The 20704-nt window shown below is 33.8% G+C and overlaps 1 protein-coding gene across 6 annotated transcripts in view; it reads right to left on the reverse strand.

Annotated features, from left to right (window-relative positions):
- Nucleotides 1-20704, reverse strand: part of CSMD3 (CUB and Sushi multiple domains 3) — a 1247213-nt gene that overhangs the window by 184486 nt on the left and 1042023 nt on the right. For 4 of the 6 annotated variants that reach the window (XM_019467839.2, XM_019467838.2, XM_019467836.2 and 1 more), the window contains 3 exons: nucleotides 3180-3293; nucleotides 2588-2683; nucleotides 824-1027 (listed from right to left, as the gene is read on the reverse strand). In XM_019467839.2, coding sequence (XP_019323384.1) covers nucleotides 824-1027; nucleotides 2588-2683; nucleotides 3180-3293 — 414 coding nt within the window. The remainder of the gene's footprint in view (nucleotides 1-823; nucleotides 1028-2587; nucleotides 2684-3179; nucleotides 3294-20704) is intronic. The other 2 variants (XM_053896606.1, XM_019467837.2) reach the window with 1 other exon arrangement.

Here is a 20704-nt window from a genome sequence, read left to right on the forward strand (position 1 = left end):
TGTAACTTACTTTTTCATATCTATGGAATGCTATAAGAACCAAAAGTCATTGTAATGATCCTAAAATAGCATAAAATTCTAACTGTTTTATGGCTTAGAGAATATTTTAATATGTTTCATATAACATGGTTAAGAGCCCATTAAGTTAGAAAGTGTATATTCTGTTTACCAATTTAAATTAGATACAGTATACAATAACAATACAAACAATAAAGTTTGAAACATTAAGATCTGGCTAACCTTCATGTATTCTACTCATTCAAAGTATTACCACTTAGACTTGTGAGAGACTGAAAAAATCTCTTATTTTATATTTTTTATACATATTTACAACTAATAAATAAAAGATAAAAAACAGACTTATTTTCTAATGCATATTTTGTAATTCTTTTGATGCCAAAGTAGAATATGGCCAAAGAAATCAGCTTCTGAGATCTTTAAATGATACGTAAATTCTTTACATATTGGCATAGGACACTCTGCATAATGTTTGAGAGATATTTATTTCAACAGCCCATATCACTAGCATTTAAATTTTGTTATTGGCAATATGCACATATATAATCATCCATCTAAATCAATAAATGAGGACACTATTCAGCTAATTTAAAACAAAATATTTTTCATTCATCACATTACATCTCAACTGCATCCAATATCCACATTCATTTGCATATCTAGGTACATCATAACTAACAAAGTATTTAAGGATTAATGCATAACTATTAGATAACATAGAATTATTGACAGATGCAAGATAACTAGTTTTGATATAAAATATAAAATATGTATAATCACAAAGCTATCAAATTTACACACTTACCAATACAGGTAGGTAAGGAATCATTCCACTGGGCCAGAGAATTGGGAACTGTATCACACCTAATTGCGATGGATCCATGGAGGATGTATCCTGGATTACATTCAAAAAGAACCAATGAACCAACTGCAAATTCATTGCCGATCCTTCTTCCGAATCTTGGTTCAGGCACAGAACTGCATTGTGTAGAACTTGTTCTAGGAACAGCTGTGTACAAATAATTGTTTATTTTAATTTCATATTTGGTAGAGAAGTACAGATTTCAAAATATAACTAAACAAATCTCAAAGAAATGTTCACTTTTTATCAGCACTCAAATTAACAACTTAAATACATTTCTAAAAGTTTTTTTATTCGTACAGAATAAGATACAAGTTAAAATGGATACTGCTGTTGTCATCAAGATGCTTCATTTAAAAGCCATTTTACTTTTGATTCTTTAAACAACATCAAGTAGGGTTTTTTCGCATTTTTTGTTTTACCAAACTCATTAATATAACAAAGTAGTTTGAATTAGATATTTAAATTTATGGGATGATGACTGAAAGATCATGTGTTTCTCTTTTTAACCTGGGATACCAAGTTCAAACAATATGTGGCAGGTTACATGAGGTGATGTCACAATTTACTTTTCAGTAGTTTCATCAATTTAAAAAAGAAAACACAACATTTTACTACACAGCAGGTTCACAAACTTAGTTGTTTAAAATATGTTTGTTACTGATGAAGACAATTACTATGTCCAAGGCTAAGTAGAATAGAAGTCAGACAGATTAACAACAATAGAAATTTTAATTTTAATAATCATACAATGTCAGATTTGAAATTGTTTTTAAACTTTATAGGTACGTTCTCGATTGTGACTTTTTTTTTTGTTTTAGTAAAATAGAATGATAACAGGATGTTTTTTCTTTTTAAAACACATACAGATGGGATTAAGGAGTTTGACAACTGCCCCGAAAATGATATGATGCATTCCAAATAGATTGATTCCTCTTACGTGACTTGTAATAGTGCCTTTTTCAATTCATAATATCTCATACTGTTTAATGAAGGAATACTATTGAAAATGAAACAGTATAATATTATAGCCAACATTATAAATGGGATAAAATCAGTTAATAAAAATATCAAATCACAAATGTCTATAAATGTCTTAGGAATAAGTCCAAACTACTACATGATCATAAATAATTAAAATATTTGAAATTATAGGTCTTTTCTTATTTTAATGGTAGTATAAAGCCTTGTCTATAAAAGGCAAGAAAAATCTATGTAAACAAACTTTCAATTGCACAAAAATATTTAATAGCCATGAAGAAAGTTTGAAATCTCCTGAGAGAATGAGAAACTAAAATTTTAGAATGGGATAATGATTTCCCTGCATGTCTAAGTACATCAGCACAAAATTTGCCACATTTTTAATTTAGAATGCTGGACTATGGGGAAAATAGAATATGTGGAGACTGAAGAGTTGTCAGGAAAAAAAAAACAGATGCTTTAAAACAATACATTGGAAGGAAGGAAAATCATACTTGAGAATGATGATGTAAGCAATAGGTCACTTTTGACCTTGGTCAAAGTAACAATGCTCTAGTGAGAAGGGAGGGAACAGGGCAAAACTTAAAACAAAACAAAACAAAACAAAACACAGCTTTGATCTCTCCTATATGGTTATGAGGAGCTCATCATTCAATAAACTCTGAACATAACATGAGGAAACTGATATCATTCCTTACTGTGTTTCTAGGCTACAGGGTCACTTACCTTGATAAACAAAGTGAAATCCCTTAGCTGTTATTGGTCCAACTGAAGTAAATCGAATTGTGATCTGATTACCTGAACTCAGTGGAAGTGATTCTCCTACTCAACAAAACAAACACTAAGATATCATAAATAATTTCATTCAGTAAACCTAACAAATTATATTAATTTACACTGTCTTTTGAAAATGTCAATCTATGTTCTATCAAATTACTTCAATATATCCTATCTCTGACAATATATTCTTTGGGTTCAGCTTCAATCACAACCTTTTTACAGAAGGCTTTAATTACATTTTGATACATATTGTCTCATTTAAAACGAATCCTTAAATATTTTATAATACATTTAACACCATAGACTAAGTGACTAAATATTATATTTACTTGATTACAATGCCCCAAAATAGTTGGTTATATTTTTCTCAAGCGTTCGAGTCATTATCGTGTTTCTACTTTTTTTTTTTCAATAAAGAGTGATTCTATTTTCAGTTTATTTCTAATATGGATGACATAAATCTCAACTTTCACTACAATACCAATCAAAGTCAGTCTTTAATCAATAACTGATGCATGGCAGTTCTATTAAAGGATACCTGAATGGGATCCTGAGAGGGAAGATAACAGAGAAGATTGCTGAGTTGGCCCATCATACACCTCAACAACATCGTGGAGTGATGTCTGGAAAAATACAAACTGGCCAAACACCACTGATCAACAGGAACCAGGAGAAGCAAACAAATCACCAACCATCCATAAACGAAAACAAAAAATAAAAAACAAAACAAAACAAAAAAATAGAAAGAGGAGGAGAGAGAGAACAAAGTATTACAATATAATACTCATCTTTTTTTTTCTACCTTTAAAAGAGGGTAGATGCCAATTGGTTGATATGCCTGACATATGTATTTCAGGTCATAAAGGTAATGACCATGACCTAAAAGCAATAAAATTTTTAGATACTATATTTAAAAAAAATTAAATGGGTATATACAGCATTTATTTTGAGATCAGAAATCATAAGGTTGGTGATTAATACTTTATAATAACTCTTTTTTTTTTTTTTTAATTTTCCCATTGGTAGTTTGGCTCTTTTCACTTTGTGACTCTCTTCCCTTTTTCTAATTTTTTTCTCCTCTTTTATATAAGATAATGTTTTAACTCAGGGGAAGTTTTGTAGATTGCTTTGAAAATGCTATTCCATTATGAGTAATACTTTCACTGGAAAAATATCAGCAAGATTCTCTTCAGGTACGCAGTGTTTAGTTCACATTCTAACTTAAAACGGTTCCTAAGCATATATTGCTAATATTCTGCCAAAATAAATATTACTTATGATTCCTCAACAATTAAGGTATAAAATTTTTAAAAATGAATGCTTTTTCATGGTAAGTACAGATCTGAAATACTTATTAATGAGTATTTATAAATGTCTCCTTATTTTTTACTTTTCCTTTAATTATGCCCTAACATTAAGTATAGAAACGACCCAAACTGTAACTTAAAAAAAAAAAGAACTTGTTTCAGAGCAGAAATAAGCTTATGTTTTATGTCTTGTAAAAAATGAGATAAATAATAAAAATTATCTTTAAAACATTTTATTGAATACAAAACCTATGGGTTTAAAAGAGTGATTTCTTAAAAGTTTAATAATGTAAAACCAGAGTAATTTTTATCAACTCAAAATCACATTAGTGTAATTAAACTATATTGCATGAATACATATATTTTAAAAGTTCATTATTATTTACACTTCAAATCAAGATTATGGTCATCCTTTGGTGGTCTTATGAAGACAGCCTAGTTCATCTGAAACATGCTGAGTTTGCCTATGAACACATACACGTAATACTGTAAACAAAGCTATACTTTTTTTTTTTTTTTGTCCTGCTAAAATAAGCTGGTGATCTCAGTCCAGTTCTTTGTGGGGTAAAGGAAAAGGAATACAGACACGGAGTTGTTGTTTTGAACACTTCCCGAATATTGACGTGCTGTATTTCATAAACAATCCTCCTGAAAACATTGCTTCAAGCCATGAAAACAAATTTACATTTCTATCAAATCAGATACATGTAGTCAATTGTTTTAAGAGTTTACAAGTCACATGAAATTTCAGTCCAGACCTTTTTAGAAGATCCATATATTGGTCTACCAAATCCCAAACTATTTAAAAAACATTCCAAAAAATATTAAGAAAGCTTTTGTTTTCTGTTTTTGTATTTGTTTAGATTGGTGTTTGATGTGTTTTCAGATGTGTCTTTGAAAGCTTCAGTGACAATGCAGGTGTTGCCATTGCCAAGTGTCCCCCTTTCCCCCCAAAATCATGTTAGCCTAATTATAGGAGCTTTGCTGAGAGCATGTGCAACAAGGCTCTTGGTAGATAAACTATTCTTTCTTTATATCTTTTTGGAAAGACCTTAGATGAAACATTAGAATTCAACATCCCCTAAATCTTTCTGCTTAAATATTTCAAGTGTTTCATTCAGAAACATGCCCAGTTCCCAAGCAGATCACCACATTACAAACATCTAAAAAAACAAAACAAAATAACACCCACCCCTGTTCAAAACAAAAACAAAAACAAAAAAAATCCCACACACAAAAAAAGAGTCATCTAAGAGCTTTTTCTAAGGAAAAAGCGGAAAAAATATTTCTTTCCTCTTGTTCACAATTGTTATTTCTCCACAGGTCGAGCAGACTTTTGTGTCGCTTGTAAATGGGAATGTTGAAAAGTGTGACTTTTTTTAATGTTTATTTATTTTGAGAGAGAAAGAGCAAGAGCAGGGGATGGGCAGAGAGAGAGAGAGGGAGAGAGAGTGAAAAGTGTAACTTTTAACAATATAGCCATTAACACAGTGTATTTGCATCATTTTAAGTAACAAACATTGTATGGCATGCCCTTGGAGTGTTCTTAGTAACTTGTGCCTGTAATTTGTTGTGCTAATTCTGAGGTGACAGTGAAGAGAATTAAGAAGCATAGGGGGTGAAGGAGTGGAGCTTTGAATCTTGCCTTATGAAGTACTTACTTAGTACTAATAAGCTACTACTCATTTTTAAAAGTTTACTTATTTTGAGAGTGAGAGAAAGAGCACATGCAAGCAGGGGAGGGGCAGAGAGAGAGAGAGAGAGAGAGAGAGAGAGAGAGAGAGAATCCCAAGCAGGCTCTGCCCTGTCATGGTAAGATCATAACCTGAGGCGAAATCAAGAGTCATATGCTTAACTGACTGAGCCACCCAGGCACCCCAGCTACTACTCTTTAATTGCTATCTAACTCTGTATTAACATAGCCAATGGAAATCTTAAAGTAAAAATAGCTTTCATTAGGAGAAAAGTTACTTGAGAGCATACTAAACTATTACATGAAAAATAAAATTTTTAAGTACATTTTGAATACATTTTTTGTAGTATGAAATATCAAGAACATTTGCATGGTGATTTCAGTTCCTACACATCAGCAGGTTGAGTATTGCCTCAGCAAATTATGTTACAAGCCTGAACCAAATCTTAGTCAGAAATCTCAAGAACTGAATGGTAAACTTTGTGTTTGCTTTTCAATTCTGTCTGCAAATGCTTTTATTAAGTTTTCTTACATTCAAGACATCAGGTCTTCTGCTTCTGAAATGTTCTGAATGGCCAAGTGCACCCTTGGCATGGTTGAGACTTTGTAGGAAAAAAAAAAATTGTGAAAGAGTTTAAGATGGATCCAAAGATAACTGAATGTTGGTTTTTGGTAAGTGAGATGTTTTTAGCATATCTTTCTGGGTTACTGGTGTTTTGGGGGCCTGTGGTGTATGTAATGGACTATTGTCCAATTGACAGACATGTTCTGTATCTATCCATAAATTAATTTTAGCATCCTATCTACCTATCTATCTATCATCTAGCTATCTATTGATCTATATTTGGTTATTGAATTCTCTGTTGAACCACTGTAGTATTTTACCAAAATGTCCATTAATTCTTGAGTTAAATAAAATTTTTGATGCAAGAAAAAAATTTGATACATGGTTATTTTATATTTGCATGGGAATCACATTTATGTTCCCTTCAAACAACAAATCAAAAAACCTTTTAATACTGACCTAGATACCTCAACTTAAGGACTGGACCATCTTTTTATTTCTAGGACTACAATTAACCCCCAAAGTTTGGACTGATTATGCCTTCTGGAATGATTAGCAAGCCCTCTATCTTCTTTTTCTTAGTTTCCAACAGAGATACAGAATTCTCTGCATCTCAGCTCCACGCTTCTTTCCCTTACTCTGGAGATCTGCATGTGGACATCAAAAGCACTTTTTGTTCTCAGCCTATTAGAGTAGGCTATAAACACAAAGCTGTTTCTTACGAGAAACACCACCTCCAGTGAACTTTCTTTTTTCTTTCTTAAGCATAATAGATCTTAAAAATAATTTTTTAATTCTTTTATTAAAATCCATTTTAAAATGTTATATATGTATTATTGCAAGCTGGGAAAAGGAAGAAAAGGGAAGCCTGATAAGCTAGAAAATACCACCCAAAATAACCCTTCAAATCAGCCGATGCAAATAATCTATTATGTCCGAAACTACTTCTGACCTCTAGAATACAGTTTATTAATCTAACTAATATATTGATTCTGTTCTATGATGTATCAAAACAGAACTGGAATCAGAAAGCTGAGCCATCCAGAGAGAGTCCTGCTCTTAGACCCCATTAACTATATTTGAAGTCATTCAGGTAGCAGCTTACCTCTACCTATGGAAAGACGTTAGGTTAGCCAATTAAATCAATTGTAACCCAACAACAGAGCATGTTGGGCACATCTTTTAATGCAGATCATTGCTATGCTCATCATTTAATCCATTTTGAAAAGCAACTCCTCTACCAACCTCTAATGGGCAATATTTAGGAGGTATCCTAGGCTGCATTTTTTTTAATCTATAACTTAAATTTTTAAAAGTCACTTAACTAGTCTGATTAAATCACTTAGAATGAGAAAACCTCTAATGTAGATTAGATAGGCAGGATATTTACCCCAACTTTAAAATTCTGTCTTAGTTCATTTGCTTCCCCATGATCAAAGAAACTCAGAAGACATGACATTGTGTTTATCTGGTTTTCTTTGTAGGTAAATCAAGGTTTATTAGACATCTAATTTTTACAGGCTTGTTAATCCAACCAAGACAGAGAGGCGGGGTTCCATTTACAGAGAAGGTTCGCATGATACAAGTGTTCACTTAACAAAGTTGCAGAGCCCATTTGTTTCCTATCCTGCACCAACTCTTTTCTATCACTTCTCCTTTAGTCACATTCATTTAACTCATGAGACTTTATCCATTCTGCTTAATTTAGCCATTCCAAATGTAAGTCAGTAAATGATGACAGGGTGCTGGGGATGATATAAAGAAACTCTGAGGAAGAACAAGACAAAGCAAAAACAGAAACAGAAACAAACCAAAACCAAAACCAAAACCAAAACAAACCTGAGAATTAATATGGCTAAACTGTCGGAAGGCACCATGCAAACCAACAGTCTCCTGGAAAGTATCTTTGTGGAAAACAGTACAGTGGACACCTGAGGTGGGACATCGTTCACAACATGGCTGAGCGCCCAGAGGCGTGAACATTTGTTTAGAATATAAATAAATAGTTCTTTACTTTCAACTGTTGCTGATGTTCCACAATTACCTAAGCTAGTAAGAATATTTTTTAAGTTATACTTAATTCTTGTGCCATCAAAACAACCAGAGGCTCACTGATTTAGCAATTAAGTTTACATGAGGATAATAAAACAAACACGGACACAATTGATGTTATTCAGTGACTAGGACTGGAGTTATTGAATTAAAAATAAATATTGAATCTATGCAAATACAGAAGGGTTTTAATTTTGCTTTTATCAATTTTATTGTTTTCTCAGGAAGGAATAACTCACAGAGTATCCCAATGGGGTACTAGTTTTAAAAGGAAAACAAACAAAACAAAATAAAAAATAAAAACCTCAGACGCAGATGGGCCATGGCTAAAGAAACTGATCTAACCATCTCTGTGGAAGGTGGTAAACGGTAAAATTAAAATGTCTTAGAGTTTGTGGTAAATTCAGGTCTTATTCAAACTTGCTTTGATGTAAAAGGGATCAAATTTAGTGGAGGAAGACAGAGAAGTAGTTCTCCTTAGGCATCGGTAGTTCTAGTTGTCAGATGGATGGTACCTTATTCATTATGGTGCCAAAGTACTAAAACGACAAGACTTCTTTGCTCTATGAGAGAATAAAGCAGCTTAAAGACTGTCAGTTTCTGCAACTGAGCAGATTTAGAAGGACTAAGGCTTTAAACTAACAAATCTACAATTCTAGAATGCCCTGATAAAGGAAAATGAAAACTGTCAAATGAAGAGTTAGGTCAGGTTCTGGAATCAGACTTTAGGATCGAATCTAGGATGAGCCTCACAGAGAATTTACTTCACTTTTCCATGCCTCAATTTCCTCATCTGTAAAAGGGAATAATGATAATAAAGGTAACCTCATATGATTGATGTGAGTTATTGTATAAATTGATACTGGTAAAACACTTTGAACAAGTACCTGAAACACAATAGTATTAGTTACTACCATAAGTATCTCAGCTTTGTAAATGTATAGGCTACTAATTCAATATCTGAAAATTCATGATAGAAAAAATTTAATTGACTTTTGAGGTTAGATAGCATATTTTTTCTCATACTTTGCTTTCCATACATGAGTCTTTAAAATAAATGTTAGAGCCGGTTGGGTTAGAGGAACATTCCATGCATTTTAATCAAGGTTCATTTGTCTTATGATTCCAGAATGACTAGGTACTTCTCTTATCTACTTGATTTTACATTCTCTCCTTTTGGATGGAATATGAAAGTGTAATTAGCAGTATTCTATATGGACTAAGAAAAGAGGAGCAAGGTGAGAGAGCACTCTACTTTTGTTTTGCTTTGCTCCCTTTATTTTAAGTCCCTCTGTTGCGAAAGCAATGAAACACCAACACAAAAGAAATAGTTCCACACAGAGGGCAGTCTAGACAGAAAAGGGAAAAAAAAATACTGTAAATTCCTATTAGATCTCAGCATGATTCTCAACATGCCTATTATCCTTTTTCAAAATCCACACATTCTCTTGTATTCTAGGGTTCATTTTGATTGTATTAGGCACTCAGCTGGTTAGTTGCTCTGTTAAAAAATTGTAAAGAAGTCACCTCCATTTCGCTCAGCTTGCATTTTATTCACCAACACGGTAAAGAAAACACACATGTGCACTCATTCTACCAACAGAACAGAAATAAGATTCAAATCAAAGATGTGTTTAGAACTGTACTTGATTATATGTGAAAGCATTAAAAAAAATACTGTTGGTGACATAAGATATCAAAAAGTTTGGCTAGCTTTATAGGAATTTTGCTTCATACTTTCATCTCAGTATGAATATTTCAAGACAATATTGTAGAAATGTCCACGTATGCCAAATGCTTCCTTTTTAAATTAGTAACATATACAGAACTCGTTGTTCTCTATACGTTCTCACTGTGAAAGTACTTATAAAAAACTCCAAGGTTGCTTTTTGGGATATTATGCCACTTGGATACCTCATAATTTTAAAAGCATTCTCATTTAAAGATGATTACAAGTAGCCAATTAAAACTTCAGTTTTATGAAATATACATATATGTGTGTGTGCATTATACACATACATATAAAGTTAAATATTATAACAATTTATTCAAAAGCACCAAAAGGCGGAACTTTAAAAACCAGACCCAAGGGAGTGCTTGGGTGGTTTAGTTAAGCGCCCGACTTCAGCTCAGGTCATGAACTCGCAGTTTGTGAGTTTGAGCCCTACCTCCGGCTCTGTGCTGACAGCTCAGAGCCTGGAGCCTTCTTTGGATTCTGTCTCTTTCTCTCTCTATTTCTTCCCCATTTGTACAATCAATCAATCAATCAATCAATAACAAACCAGCCCCAAATCACATTAGTGTGCTACTTATTTTCAAAATGTCATCCTGCGATGGAAAAGTTTGAATAGAAGTTGCATTAATTGATGTAATAACAATTGAGAATTTCATCAGTATTTTGGAAACTCTTCTATTTTCTACCTATCAGATTCCAAAGACTTAGAGTTATCCTTTTAGTACAATACTAGTAACCTATTAACTCACAATGAGGTGCTTTATACTAATGCAGCATCTTAGTTAAGGTGAGTCATGTGAATCATATACTAATTATCCAAGGTTATTAAAATCACATAGAAGCTTGCCCCCACCACGATGCTGGGGCTGATCTTGCCCTAGAGCAAATAACCTACAAGTGCTAGGTTAGCAGCTCACAGAGTACTGTGAGAGCATTCTGGCTCTGAAAACAGCCATACCAAACTCTCATTATTGCTATTTTGTAATAATTAGGAAAAGATGCTATTTAAAAACCAGAATCATGGCTCTGACCATGGTACCCAATTATCCAGGAGATAAGTAGTTCCAGAAATCTTGTCCTGCTTTGAATGCATAACAGTAAACAGGATCCTAATTTTTTTTTCCTGTTAGCAATTTCCTTCCTGTGTGATACTTGTGTTGATCTATAAACTGGTGTACTGACTAAATCCATAATATTTGCTTTCAGGATTCTCTAAAGCTGGTTTTCTGTATATGCTATGACCATTAGCCCACCACCAAAATTACAAACTGCCTATATGACTTATTTCAAACATATAGACATTATAAAAAACCCTTTTATAGCAAGCATAGTTCGGTTTTCTTTAATTGTTTCAGGAACAAATATCTTTTCAACGGCAAGCCAACAGCTTATCTGCAACTTGGCACTTGTAACGTTTCCCAATAGCTGAAAATTAATTTGGTGTTCAAAAAGCAATGAAATCAAGAAAAACACAATAAGCAATTCTACTGCATGTTTAAAATAATTGAATCAGGAAAGCAAAATTAGAAGTTTAAAGTGTTACAATATTTTATTAGCAGTTTTATTTTTAACTCAATTTCAATTTGGATGAGTGTTTGTCTTTAATCACTCCTAAGAAATTTTTCCTACAGATTTGGCAGAATATGTCTGCCAAATCCCAACTAGACCAGACAGATTCAGGTCAGGAAAATATTCTCATGTGGACTATAACATAAGTTAGTGGAATTTTTTTTTTATTATGGAAATTTCCAAACATACACAAACTAGAGAGAATAGTAAAATAAACACTCATGAACCCAACCACCCAGTTTCAACACTTATGAACATTTGCCCGTTTTGTTTCATTTATTCTCTCCCATCCCTCCTATATCTTCAACTTTTGAGCACTTTCAAGCAACTCCCAATATCCTACCCGTTTTCCATAAAGACTTCAGTGTTTACTTCTAACAGATGAAGACTTCAAAAAAAATAACTACAGTGTGATTACCATATGTAATAAAACTAACAATAATTTCTTTCTATCATTGAATAACCATTTTTGATCACATTTCCTGATCTTCTCCTTCCAAAAAAGTATTTTTTTACACTTGTTTTGATTAAATCAAGACGCAAACAATATCCATGCATTCCTTTGGTTGATGTCATATACTTATAGGAAAAATATGGGTCTTTTGAAGGCAGGGAGACTGAAATAGGATAAATCTCAACTGATCAGAATTCTCCTGTCATCTAATTTTTGTTGAGAGTTAATTGGCGAAGCCACAGTGAGCAGATAATTTTCTGTGGAGAACACCTCTGGAGGTGGGCGGGCTGCTCTGTGGACAAAGTTCCTGATCCTCTGAAGTCCTATTTCAATCAGAGCAGTTTTGTTTCTCTGTTTTATTTATGGGACATTCACATACAATTCAGCATTAAGCCTAGATTCAAATTCTTGCTTTCACTGGATTCTTTACACCCTGCACATCGCCTCCTACACATGCCATGCCTTTTCTGCAGGCTCAGCACCCCGAACTCCTCAACTCTCAAAGTTCCACTGCTTAAGAGTTCTTTAATTGGCAAAATTTACATCTGTTTTAGGATGACAGATGGAGGGGTTCATCATAGGGCAACATCTAAAAGAGTTTCTCAGTTCCCCCCAACCCCCGCAAAAAAAAGAAAGAAAGAAAGAAAGAAAGAAAGAAAGAAAGAAAGAAAGAAAGAATAAGAAAAGGAAAGGAAAGGAAAGGAAAGGAAAGGAAAGGAAAGAAAAGAAAAGAAAAGAAAAGAAAAGAAAAGAAAAGAAAAGAAAAGAAAAGAAAAGAAAAGAAATCACTAGTCATCTCTTTAACTTGGGTTCTAGCTTCACCATGTTGGAAGTCATGCTTGTACATTTTCATGACAGAAGGAATTCCAAGCTTAATTAGTCTTAAGGTAGATACAATGCTACTATGTTCTGAAATTTATTTTTCTGGACCATATTCCATTCGAAATGTCCAATTAGAGGAAGAGAATTTGCTGCTGCTGAAAATTTAGAAAATGGAGGATCTGGTATGTTCATTTATTTACTAAATCAATAAAAGTTATATTTACATAAAGGTATAATAATAACTGGTTATCATTTATTGAACCCTTACTATATGTAAGGATCTGTGCAGGGCTCTTTATACATATCAGCCACATTGATCCTTAAACTAACCTTTGAAGTAGGCACCACTATCTCCATTTTAAATATGGAAAAACTAAAATTTATTTAAATAAGTTAAAACAACTATCAAAAATTACAAAACCAGCAAGAGCTAAGATTTGAGTTCATGGAATATGAATCCATTTTGAGCCTGATCTCTTAAGTATTATTCGTAGAGCACAGCAATCTGGAATCTACTAGTGAATAAGCAGACTTGAAAGTCATTGAGGAAATCTTACTACAACAAAACCTGACAATTAACATCCATGATAAAGATTCTGAACATGAATTTTTTTTTTTTGGATATTTTGTTGAGAAAGGTGGGGAAGACTTTTATAGTATATTTATAAATGTATTGTCTTAAATGACCAAATAATTAATGAATGTTATCTCGAAAACACATTCATATAATTTATATAATACTGTGCTCTTAATAAGTAAGGTGTTATATGTCCTGTAGACTCTCAACCCTTTTTAGGAGTAGATTTTAGAATTCAGAAGAGTAGCAGGGGCAGCTCTTTCTGCCCATGGATACTGTCCTCATGCTTTAATAAAACCACCTTTTTTGCACCAAAAGAAAAAAAAAAAGAGTAGCAGAGTCTGCCAAGTAAGTTTTGTTCTCATAATCATTTACAAAATAAAATGTTGGTCATAAAGAACCTAGGATTTACAGTTCTGTACACCTGGATTTGACCAGCTTTGCTACTTAGTGTTGTGTGACCTTGACAAAACTAATAAACCTTCCTAAATCTTTTTCCTGATCTGCAAAATAACACCCACTCCCTAGGCTTGTTGTAAAGATTAATCTGTAAAGCATCTTGTCCAGCAGGTGCTTAATATACATGATATTACTCACACATACACACACACACACACACACACACACACACACACCCACACACCCCATACCTTGTGACCTTTTTAATTGCTTGTTTAAAAATTTTTAAATCAAAATAAAATTATATAAATTAAATTCATCATTAATTTTTAACTCTGCCAAATGTGACGTTCAGAAGTGATAATAGTAATCTCAACAATGGAAACAAATAAGAACAACAGAATATAAATTTTGGAAAATACCGTATCATTCATTTAGTCCAAATCATCCGATAATATAAATATCCTTTTAGTCTTTTAAACTTCCCCAGAGAATACATTGACCATACTGGTGTATAAAGGAGTTATTGAAATAAATCTACATATTATTCAAAGAGCACAGTGAACTCTACTAGGGGAAAATTGGTATCATTTATTGTTTCAGTTCTCCAAAAGACTTTTCTTCTGTAGTTAGTTTTTTTTTTCTTTTTAGAGAGTCTCAAACTATATGGTCCATTATTAAAGAAAGAAAAAAAAGTATTTTATGCTAGCCTGAAAAGAGCTACTCTTAAGTACAAATAAAGTAACTTATCTCACTGTTGCTGTCTTAACATCTTCGCCATCACTCTTGTCCTTATCACTGATTTTTGGCAACGTCATCATCATCATTATCAAAAGCATCTAATATTCTTCCACAGTTTCATTCCAAAAACCCTTACCATTATTAAGTTAGTTATTATTTACTATGTGCAAAATACTGTACTGTTCCTGAGAAACTTACAAATGGATGTTCTAGGTACATTGATACATTTTGGTATTGACAAATATTGATAAATTTCAGCTTTTCATATAAAGATACTTTTGACTAGAAAATCATTTAGGTATACAGACAAAGCTGAAAGAAATTTGAAACTTTTTTTCCTTCACTTGGTGCACTTGTAAAATTTAGTTGGATTAACATCACTAGTTGATAAACAAGTAACCTATGTTTGAGGTTGATATATAAATCAATTGGTATCTGCCTCCTTACCCCAAATTTTGTACATATAAATCAATTTATTTATTTATTTATTTAATTTATTTATTTATATTTTTTAAGTTCCTTTTAAGAAAGTTTATAGATACGTTAAACAATTCTCCACTGAATTAATAAAATTGCAGTTTGGGGACATGGCCTTTCATCAACAAAGATCTCATGGTAAATTAGTAATACAAAAATTAGAGATGATTAATATTCGGTCTTGCCTCTGTTCTCATATTGGGCCAATCTACATGATACGATTGAGTTGTGTTCAAAAGGTATTACTAGCCTACAGGTAAGATTTTCAAATGCGTGTTCTCATCAAAATAATGTAAAAATGATAGGTGCCCAGATGAACTCCCAAGATCAATTTGACCTGAAATCAGTGTAGTTCATGAAAATAATAGGACATTTTAACTGTACAAGAGATTTCACAACCACCAGTCTCAATTCTTTGTTTTACAAATGATGTAACAAAAGTGCAAAAAGGGTGAAGGATTTGCAACACCAAGCCTGCAGGAGAATGCGTTCTAAACTTCAATTAGAATAACGAGAAACATCCCAGCAAGACTGGGTCTTCACTAGGAAAAGGTTAAAGTCTCTAGACATAAATAATACAATTACTACACCTGCATGGAAAACGTTGCTTGATTCTGTCGTTTTGGGGGGTATTATGTTAGTTTCAGGTGTACTATATACAACATAGTAATTCAATATTTTATTCATTATGAAATATTCAGCACAATAAGTCTAGTGACCATCTGTCACTATACAAAGTTGCTACAATATACATACATATCTACAATAAAGTTTTTTTTAAGTTTATTTGTTTTAAGAGAGAGAGAGAGAGCATGCAAGTAGAGAAGGGGCAGAGAGAGAGGGAGAGACAGAACCCCAACTAGGCTCCCCACTGCCACTGTAGAGTCTGATGTGGGGCTCCAACTCACAAACCGTGAGATCATGACCTGAGCCAAAAGCAAGAGTTGGAAACTTAACCAACTAAGCCACCCAGGCGCCCCCATGATAAAGTTTAACATTAAATTAGGCACAGTAAGAGGTTAACAAGAATAATTAATAACAAAATGGAAAAATTTAACAATATACTGTAATAAGTTAGGTAAATGTGGTCTCTCTCTCCAGATCTCTTTGGGGCATTTGGGTGGCTCAGTCGGTTAAGTGTCCGATTTCAGCTCAGGTCATGGTGTCACGGTCTGTGATTTCGCGCCCCAAGCTGGGCTCTGTGCTGACAGCTCGGAGCCTGGAGCCTGCTTTTGATCCTGTGTCTCCCTCTCTCTCCGCCTCTCCCCCACTCACGCTCTGTCTCTGTCTCTCAAAATGTGAATAAACGTTAAAAAAAAATATATATATATATCTTACTGTACTGGACTCACCCTTCCTGTGTGAGATGTGAGAAGTGAGGTGATAAAATGCCTATGTGATGAGATGAAGTGAGGTAAATGTGACAGAGCATTAAGTTATTACTGACTGACTGGCAGTACCTCAGGAGAATCTTTACTTCCTCACCACAATTCACTGCGGTAACTAAAACTGGAAAGGGAACCAGTGGATAAGGGAGGACTATTGTATTCAAGTCTCTTGGGTTGTCTAGATATGTCAGAATCCTTCCAAACATTCTAAATTACTTAATAAGCTATAATTCCAGTGGATATATCTCATGTTCCATTATAAAAAAGCGTTTTACTTACGTGTGCAAAATTTATTCATAGAACTGTATAAAGCACTCAGCTTTTAAAGGAAGCTGTGTGAAAAATGTGTTTTGGATTGTCTTCAACGGAAATATAGTTGAACATTAATCACTCTGTATCAGAAAGCAAAGGAGCTAAAATAGCATCACCTCCATCCTTCCCAACTTACTCTCAGAAATAGTTCTCTTCAGAGCACTGATCAATGGTAAATACAAAGATGACCACAAGAATATGACTCCAAAAACCAACAATTTACAAACCTGTTTTGAATTACCACAACCCAGAGAAGAATAATTAGTTATGTATTTAACTGAAAATTTAAAAATAAACTTATAATCATAGTATCATTATTAAGAACCTATATAGACATAAAACACTTATGCATGTAATTCACTTTATATTATGTGTGGGTTGAATGGTTTACAAAGCCATAATAACTAGCTTCAAAACACAAATGGAACATTCTTTTTTTTTTTTTCCCAATGGGTGAAATCTTTTTTTCTTTTTTTATGTTATTTATTTTAAGAGTGAGAGAGAGAAGGAAAGAGAGAGGGAGAGAGAGAATCCCAAGCAGGCTCTGCACTGTCAGTACAGAGACTGACCTGGCCTCAGTCCGAGGAAGCATATGATCATGACCCAAGCCGAAAGCAAGTTGATGCTTAACTGACTGAACCACCCAGGAACCCCTGAAATCTTATTTTTAATGAGATTTTAGGACACACCCTGGAGATCAAGGACACAATATGTAATTCATAAAATTATTCAGCTTCCCCCAAGTATGCCTGACCTTGATCCAAATTACACAAAGAAAATTTTTACTTCTTTTTACATTTCCATTCTTCTATTTCTTTTTTTTTTTATTTAATAAGAATAATGTTGCTTAAATGTTTCTTGTTTAACAGTGATTCTGCATAAGTAACTAAATTTTATTTCTTAATTGTTCATTGTTAGAGAATCTTTACAGTTAAATGATGCTGGGCTCCAATCAGCAGTAACCATTAAGCAAAGGATTCACATGTAAAATGGGGCCATTATAACTTATTTTACATATGATATTCTAAAGTAAATAAGAGACTGAAAAAACTTCTGACTGTATGCTGTAAAAGGGTCACATGTGGCTTACAAGAACATTTTGAGAATCCGAGTTATTAGAAATTTTACACCAAATTCTACTTTAATACATTTTTTTTCATATTTAGAGATGATAGATACAGGGTGTTAAATAATATTCTGACTTCATTTTGTGAATTCCAAATATTATTTCAGGTTATTTTAGACTATTTGCTGGATTAGATAATTCATTTAGATTCAGTGGAGGGTAAAGAGGAGCCATGAGAGAAAAATCTAAAGGAAGTCTACTGTCACTGTTCTATGGCCACATGCGCTATACCTCCTTAAGCTGCCAGGGGGTTGATGTGCATTGTCTCCAGTTTTACCCATGATGACTTGAGCAGATGTTACCACCCCCATTTTTAAGAAGAGGAAACTAAAGCCCCAAAGCCATCCCAGTGGAAACGTGTGTAGCTCAAACTCATACTCACTTATTTTATTTTTTAAGTTTATTTATTTTGAGAGAGAAAGAGAGCATACAAGAGTCGGGGCGGGGGGGGTGGGGACAGGGAGAGAGGGAGAGAGAGAATCATAGGCAGGCTCCATGCTGCGGGCAGAGCCCAACATGGGGGCTCCATCTCAGATGCTTAATGGACTGAACCATCCAGATGTCCTTCAAATTCATACTCACTTTTAATCACTGTAGTAAGCAACGGCATATCAAGTAAATTGGACACAGACTGGATCATTTTTTTTTTTTTTTTAACGTTTTTTTTTTTGTTTTTTTTTTTATTTATTTTTGGGACAGAGAGAGACAGAGCATGAACGGGGGAGGGGCAGAGAGAGAGGGAGACACAGAATCGGAAACAGGCTCCGAGCCATCAGCCCAGAGCCTGACGCGGGGCTCGAACTCACGGACCGCGAGATCGTGACCTGGCTGAAGTCGGACGCTTAACCGACTGCGCCACCCAGGCGCCCCCAGACTGGATCATTTTTTAACATTCCCTCCTCCATATGGTAAAGCTGTCCTCATTAATAATTAGAAAATGAGTAAATAATAATGGCCAGAAAAGAAATACAGATAGTGACGGGCGCCTGGGTGGCTCAGTCGGCTGAGCGCCCACTCTTAGTTTTGGCTCAGGTCACGATCTGGAGGTTTATGGGATTGAACGCCACATTGGGCTCTTTGCTAACAACAGGGAGCCTGCTTGGGATTCTCTGTCTTCCCCTCTCTCTGCCCTTCCCCACTCTTATACAGTCTCTCTCCTCAAAATAAACTTAAAAAAATTAGCATGAATTTGAGTTGCCCCTCCCCCTTTTGCTTTCTCTCTCTCCCTCTCAAAATAAGTAAACATTAAAAAAAATACAGTAAAAAAATTCCTTTTTTTGAACTGTGTGTGTGTGTACAAAGTATGCACAATAATATATATATGTAATTGTATATATTATAGTAGTAAAAAGTTCAAAAGAAGAAAATAAATGTTATGGTACAAAAAGGAAGGATGTAATGGAGCACTATGTTAATTATATGAGTGCAACTTTTGAAAAAGATGAGTAAAACAAAACTTTACTGAAGTTTTGACTCTTAGTTTTTTAAATTTTAAATAAAAATAAAAGATGCAGGTGTTTACATAGGATGGGTTTACTGAACTTAAATTTCTTTGCCTTACAATCAGTGCTCTATCATATTGATACTATTTAAATAAAGGAATATATAGTACAATGGGGTTGGAGACATGAACTAAGTGATCTAGAATAATTCCATAGCATTAAAAATTTACTCTAAAAAATGATTATGGTTGCTTAGTTCTAGTGCATCAAGGACTAAAGCAAAGCAAAGCAAAGCAAAATAAAATAAAATAGAATAAAACCCACTGGTGAATTGGGGGTGTGTGTGCAGAGTAAACATATTATTTAAAAAAAAATTGCACATTTCAATAGATGGTTTGTATTGATTGCAATCTTTCTATAACATTTTTAGAAACGATTCTTTAGTATCAAAGGAAATAAACAGAATCAAATGTCCCATTTTTTATTTTATTAGGTAAAAAGCAGAAAAAAACTGAACTATTCCATTCTCTGAGTGGTTCCTGGCCATTCTGTGACCCTCTCGGTATGCTCATGAAGCCAGTTCACAGATGAACGCCATTGCTTGTGTCTCCTAAAATTGTTACGTTCTGCTTCTCCAGCTTCTCTGACGCTGTGTATCTAGACTCGGTGTCTCATTTTCTTAGCTCATGTCTAGTTACCTTTGAAGACTCAGTCCAGAGATGCTATCACTGAATACTCACTGCTATTACCTCAGAATTTATTGAATTAAGGGTTGATCAAATGTACCTCTACAGTATTCACTGCGTGTTCTGGTCTTACAAGTTATTACACTCTTTTAAAATTTTGATTCAAGTATCTGTTTTTTCTCGACTCCTTGAGATTACTTATATTTGTATCCCTGTACCTACTTTCCTAGCACTCACCACACATTTGTGCAACTAATGTAGAAACTCCAGTTATGTAGCCCCCTCACCCCACACCAAAAAAAAAGAAAAAAAAGAAAGAAACAGAAATGCTGAGACAATGTTTTCCCTCTTTTCAGGTAATCAACACGATACCTCACAATCGTTTCAAATACCAGGTGTTAAAAGACGTGTGTCAGTGCGACTTTCCTTTTTCATTTTCTTTGTTTTGTTTCACAAACAATCAATATTATTCAAGCAATTATCCATCATATCCGAAAGAGCTTCCTTAAATATAAATTGAGTTGGCACAAGTTGCTTAAAAAACGACAGCAAAAATGAGGGTGTTTCATTCAGTTCACTGGAGGCTGATGGCCTCATGTCTTTAAGAAGGCAATACAAAATGCCACAAGTCAAATAAAAACAAGCTGCCCGTCCTCTGCCAAATCTCCCCTAACTTGAGGAACGGCATTTGCCTGGTCACCCGATCCATTTAACAGTA

Source organism: Panthera pardus, unplaced genomic scaffold, assembly GCF_024362965.1.
Source record: "Panthera pardus isolate Hobbes unplaced genomic scaffold, ASM2436296v1 HiC_scaffold_7, whole genome shotgun sequence".
NCBI lineage: Eukaryota > Metazoa > Chordata > Mammalia > Carnivora > Felidae > Panthera > Panthera pardus.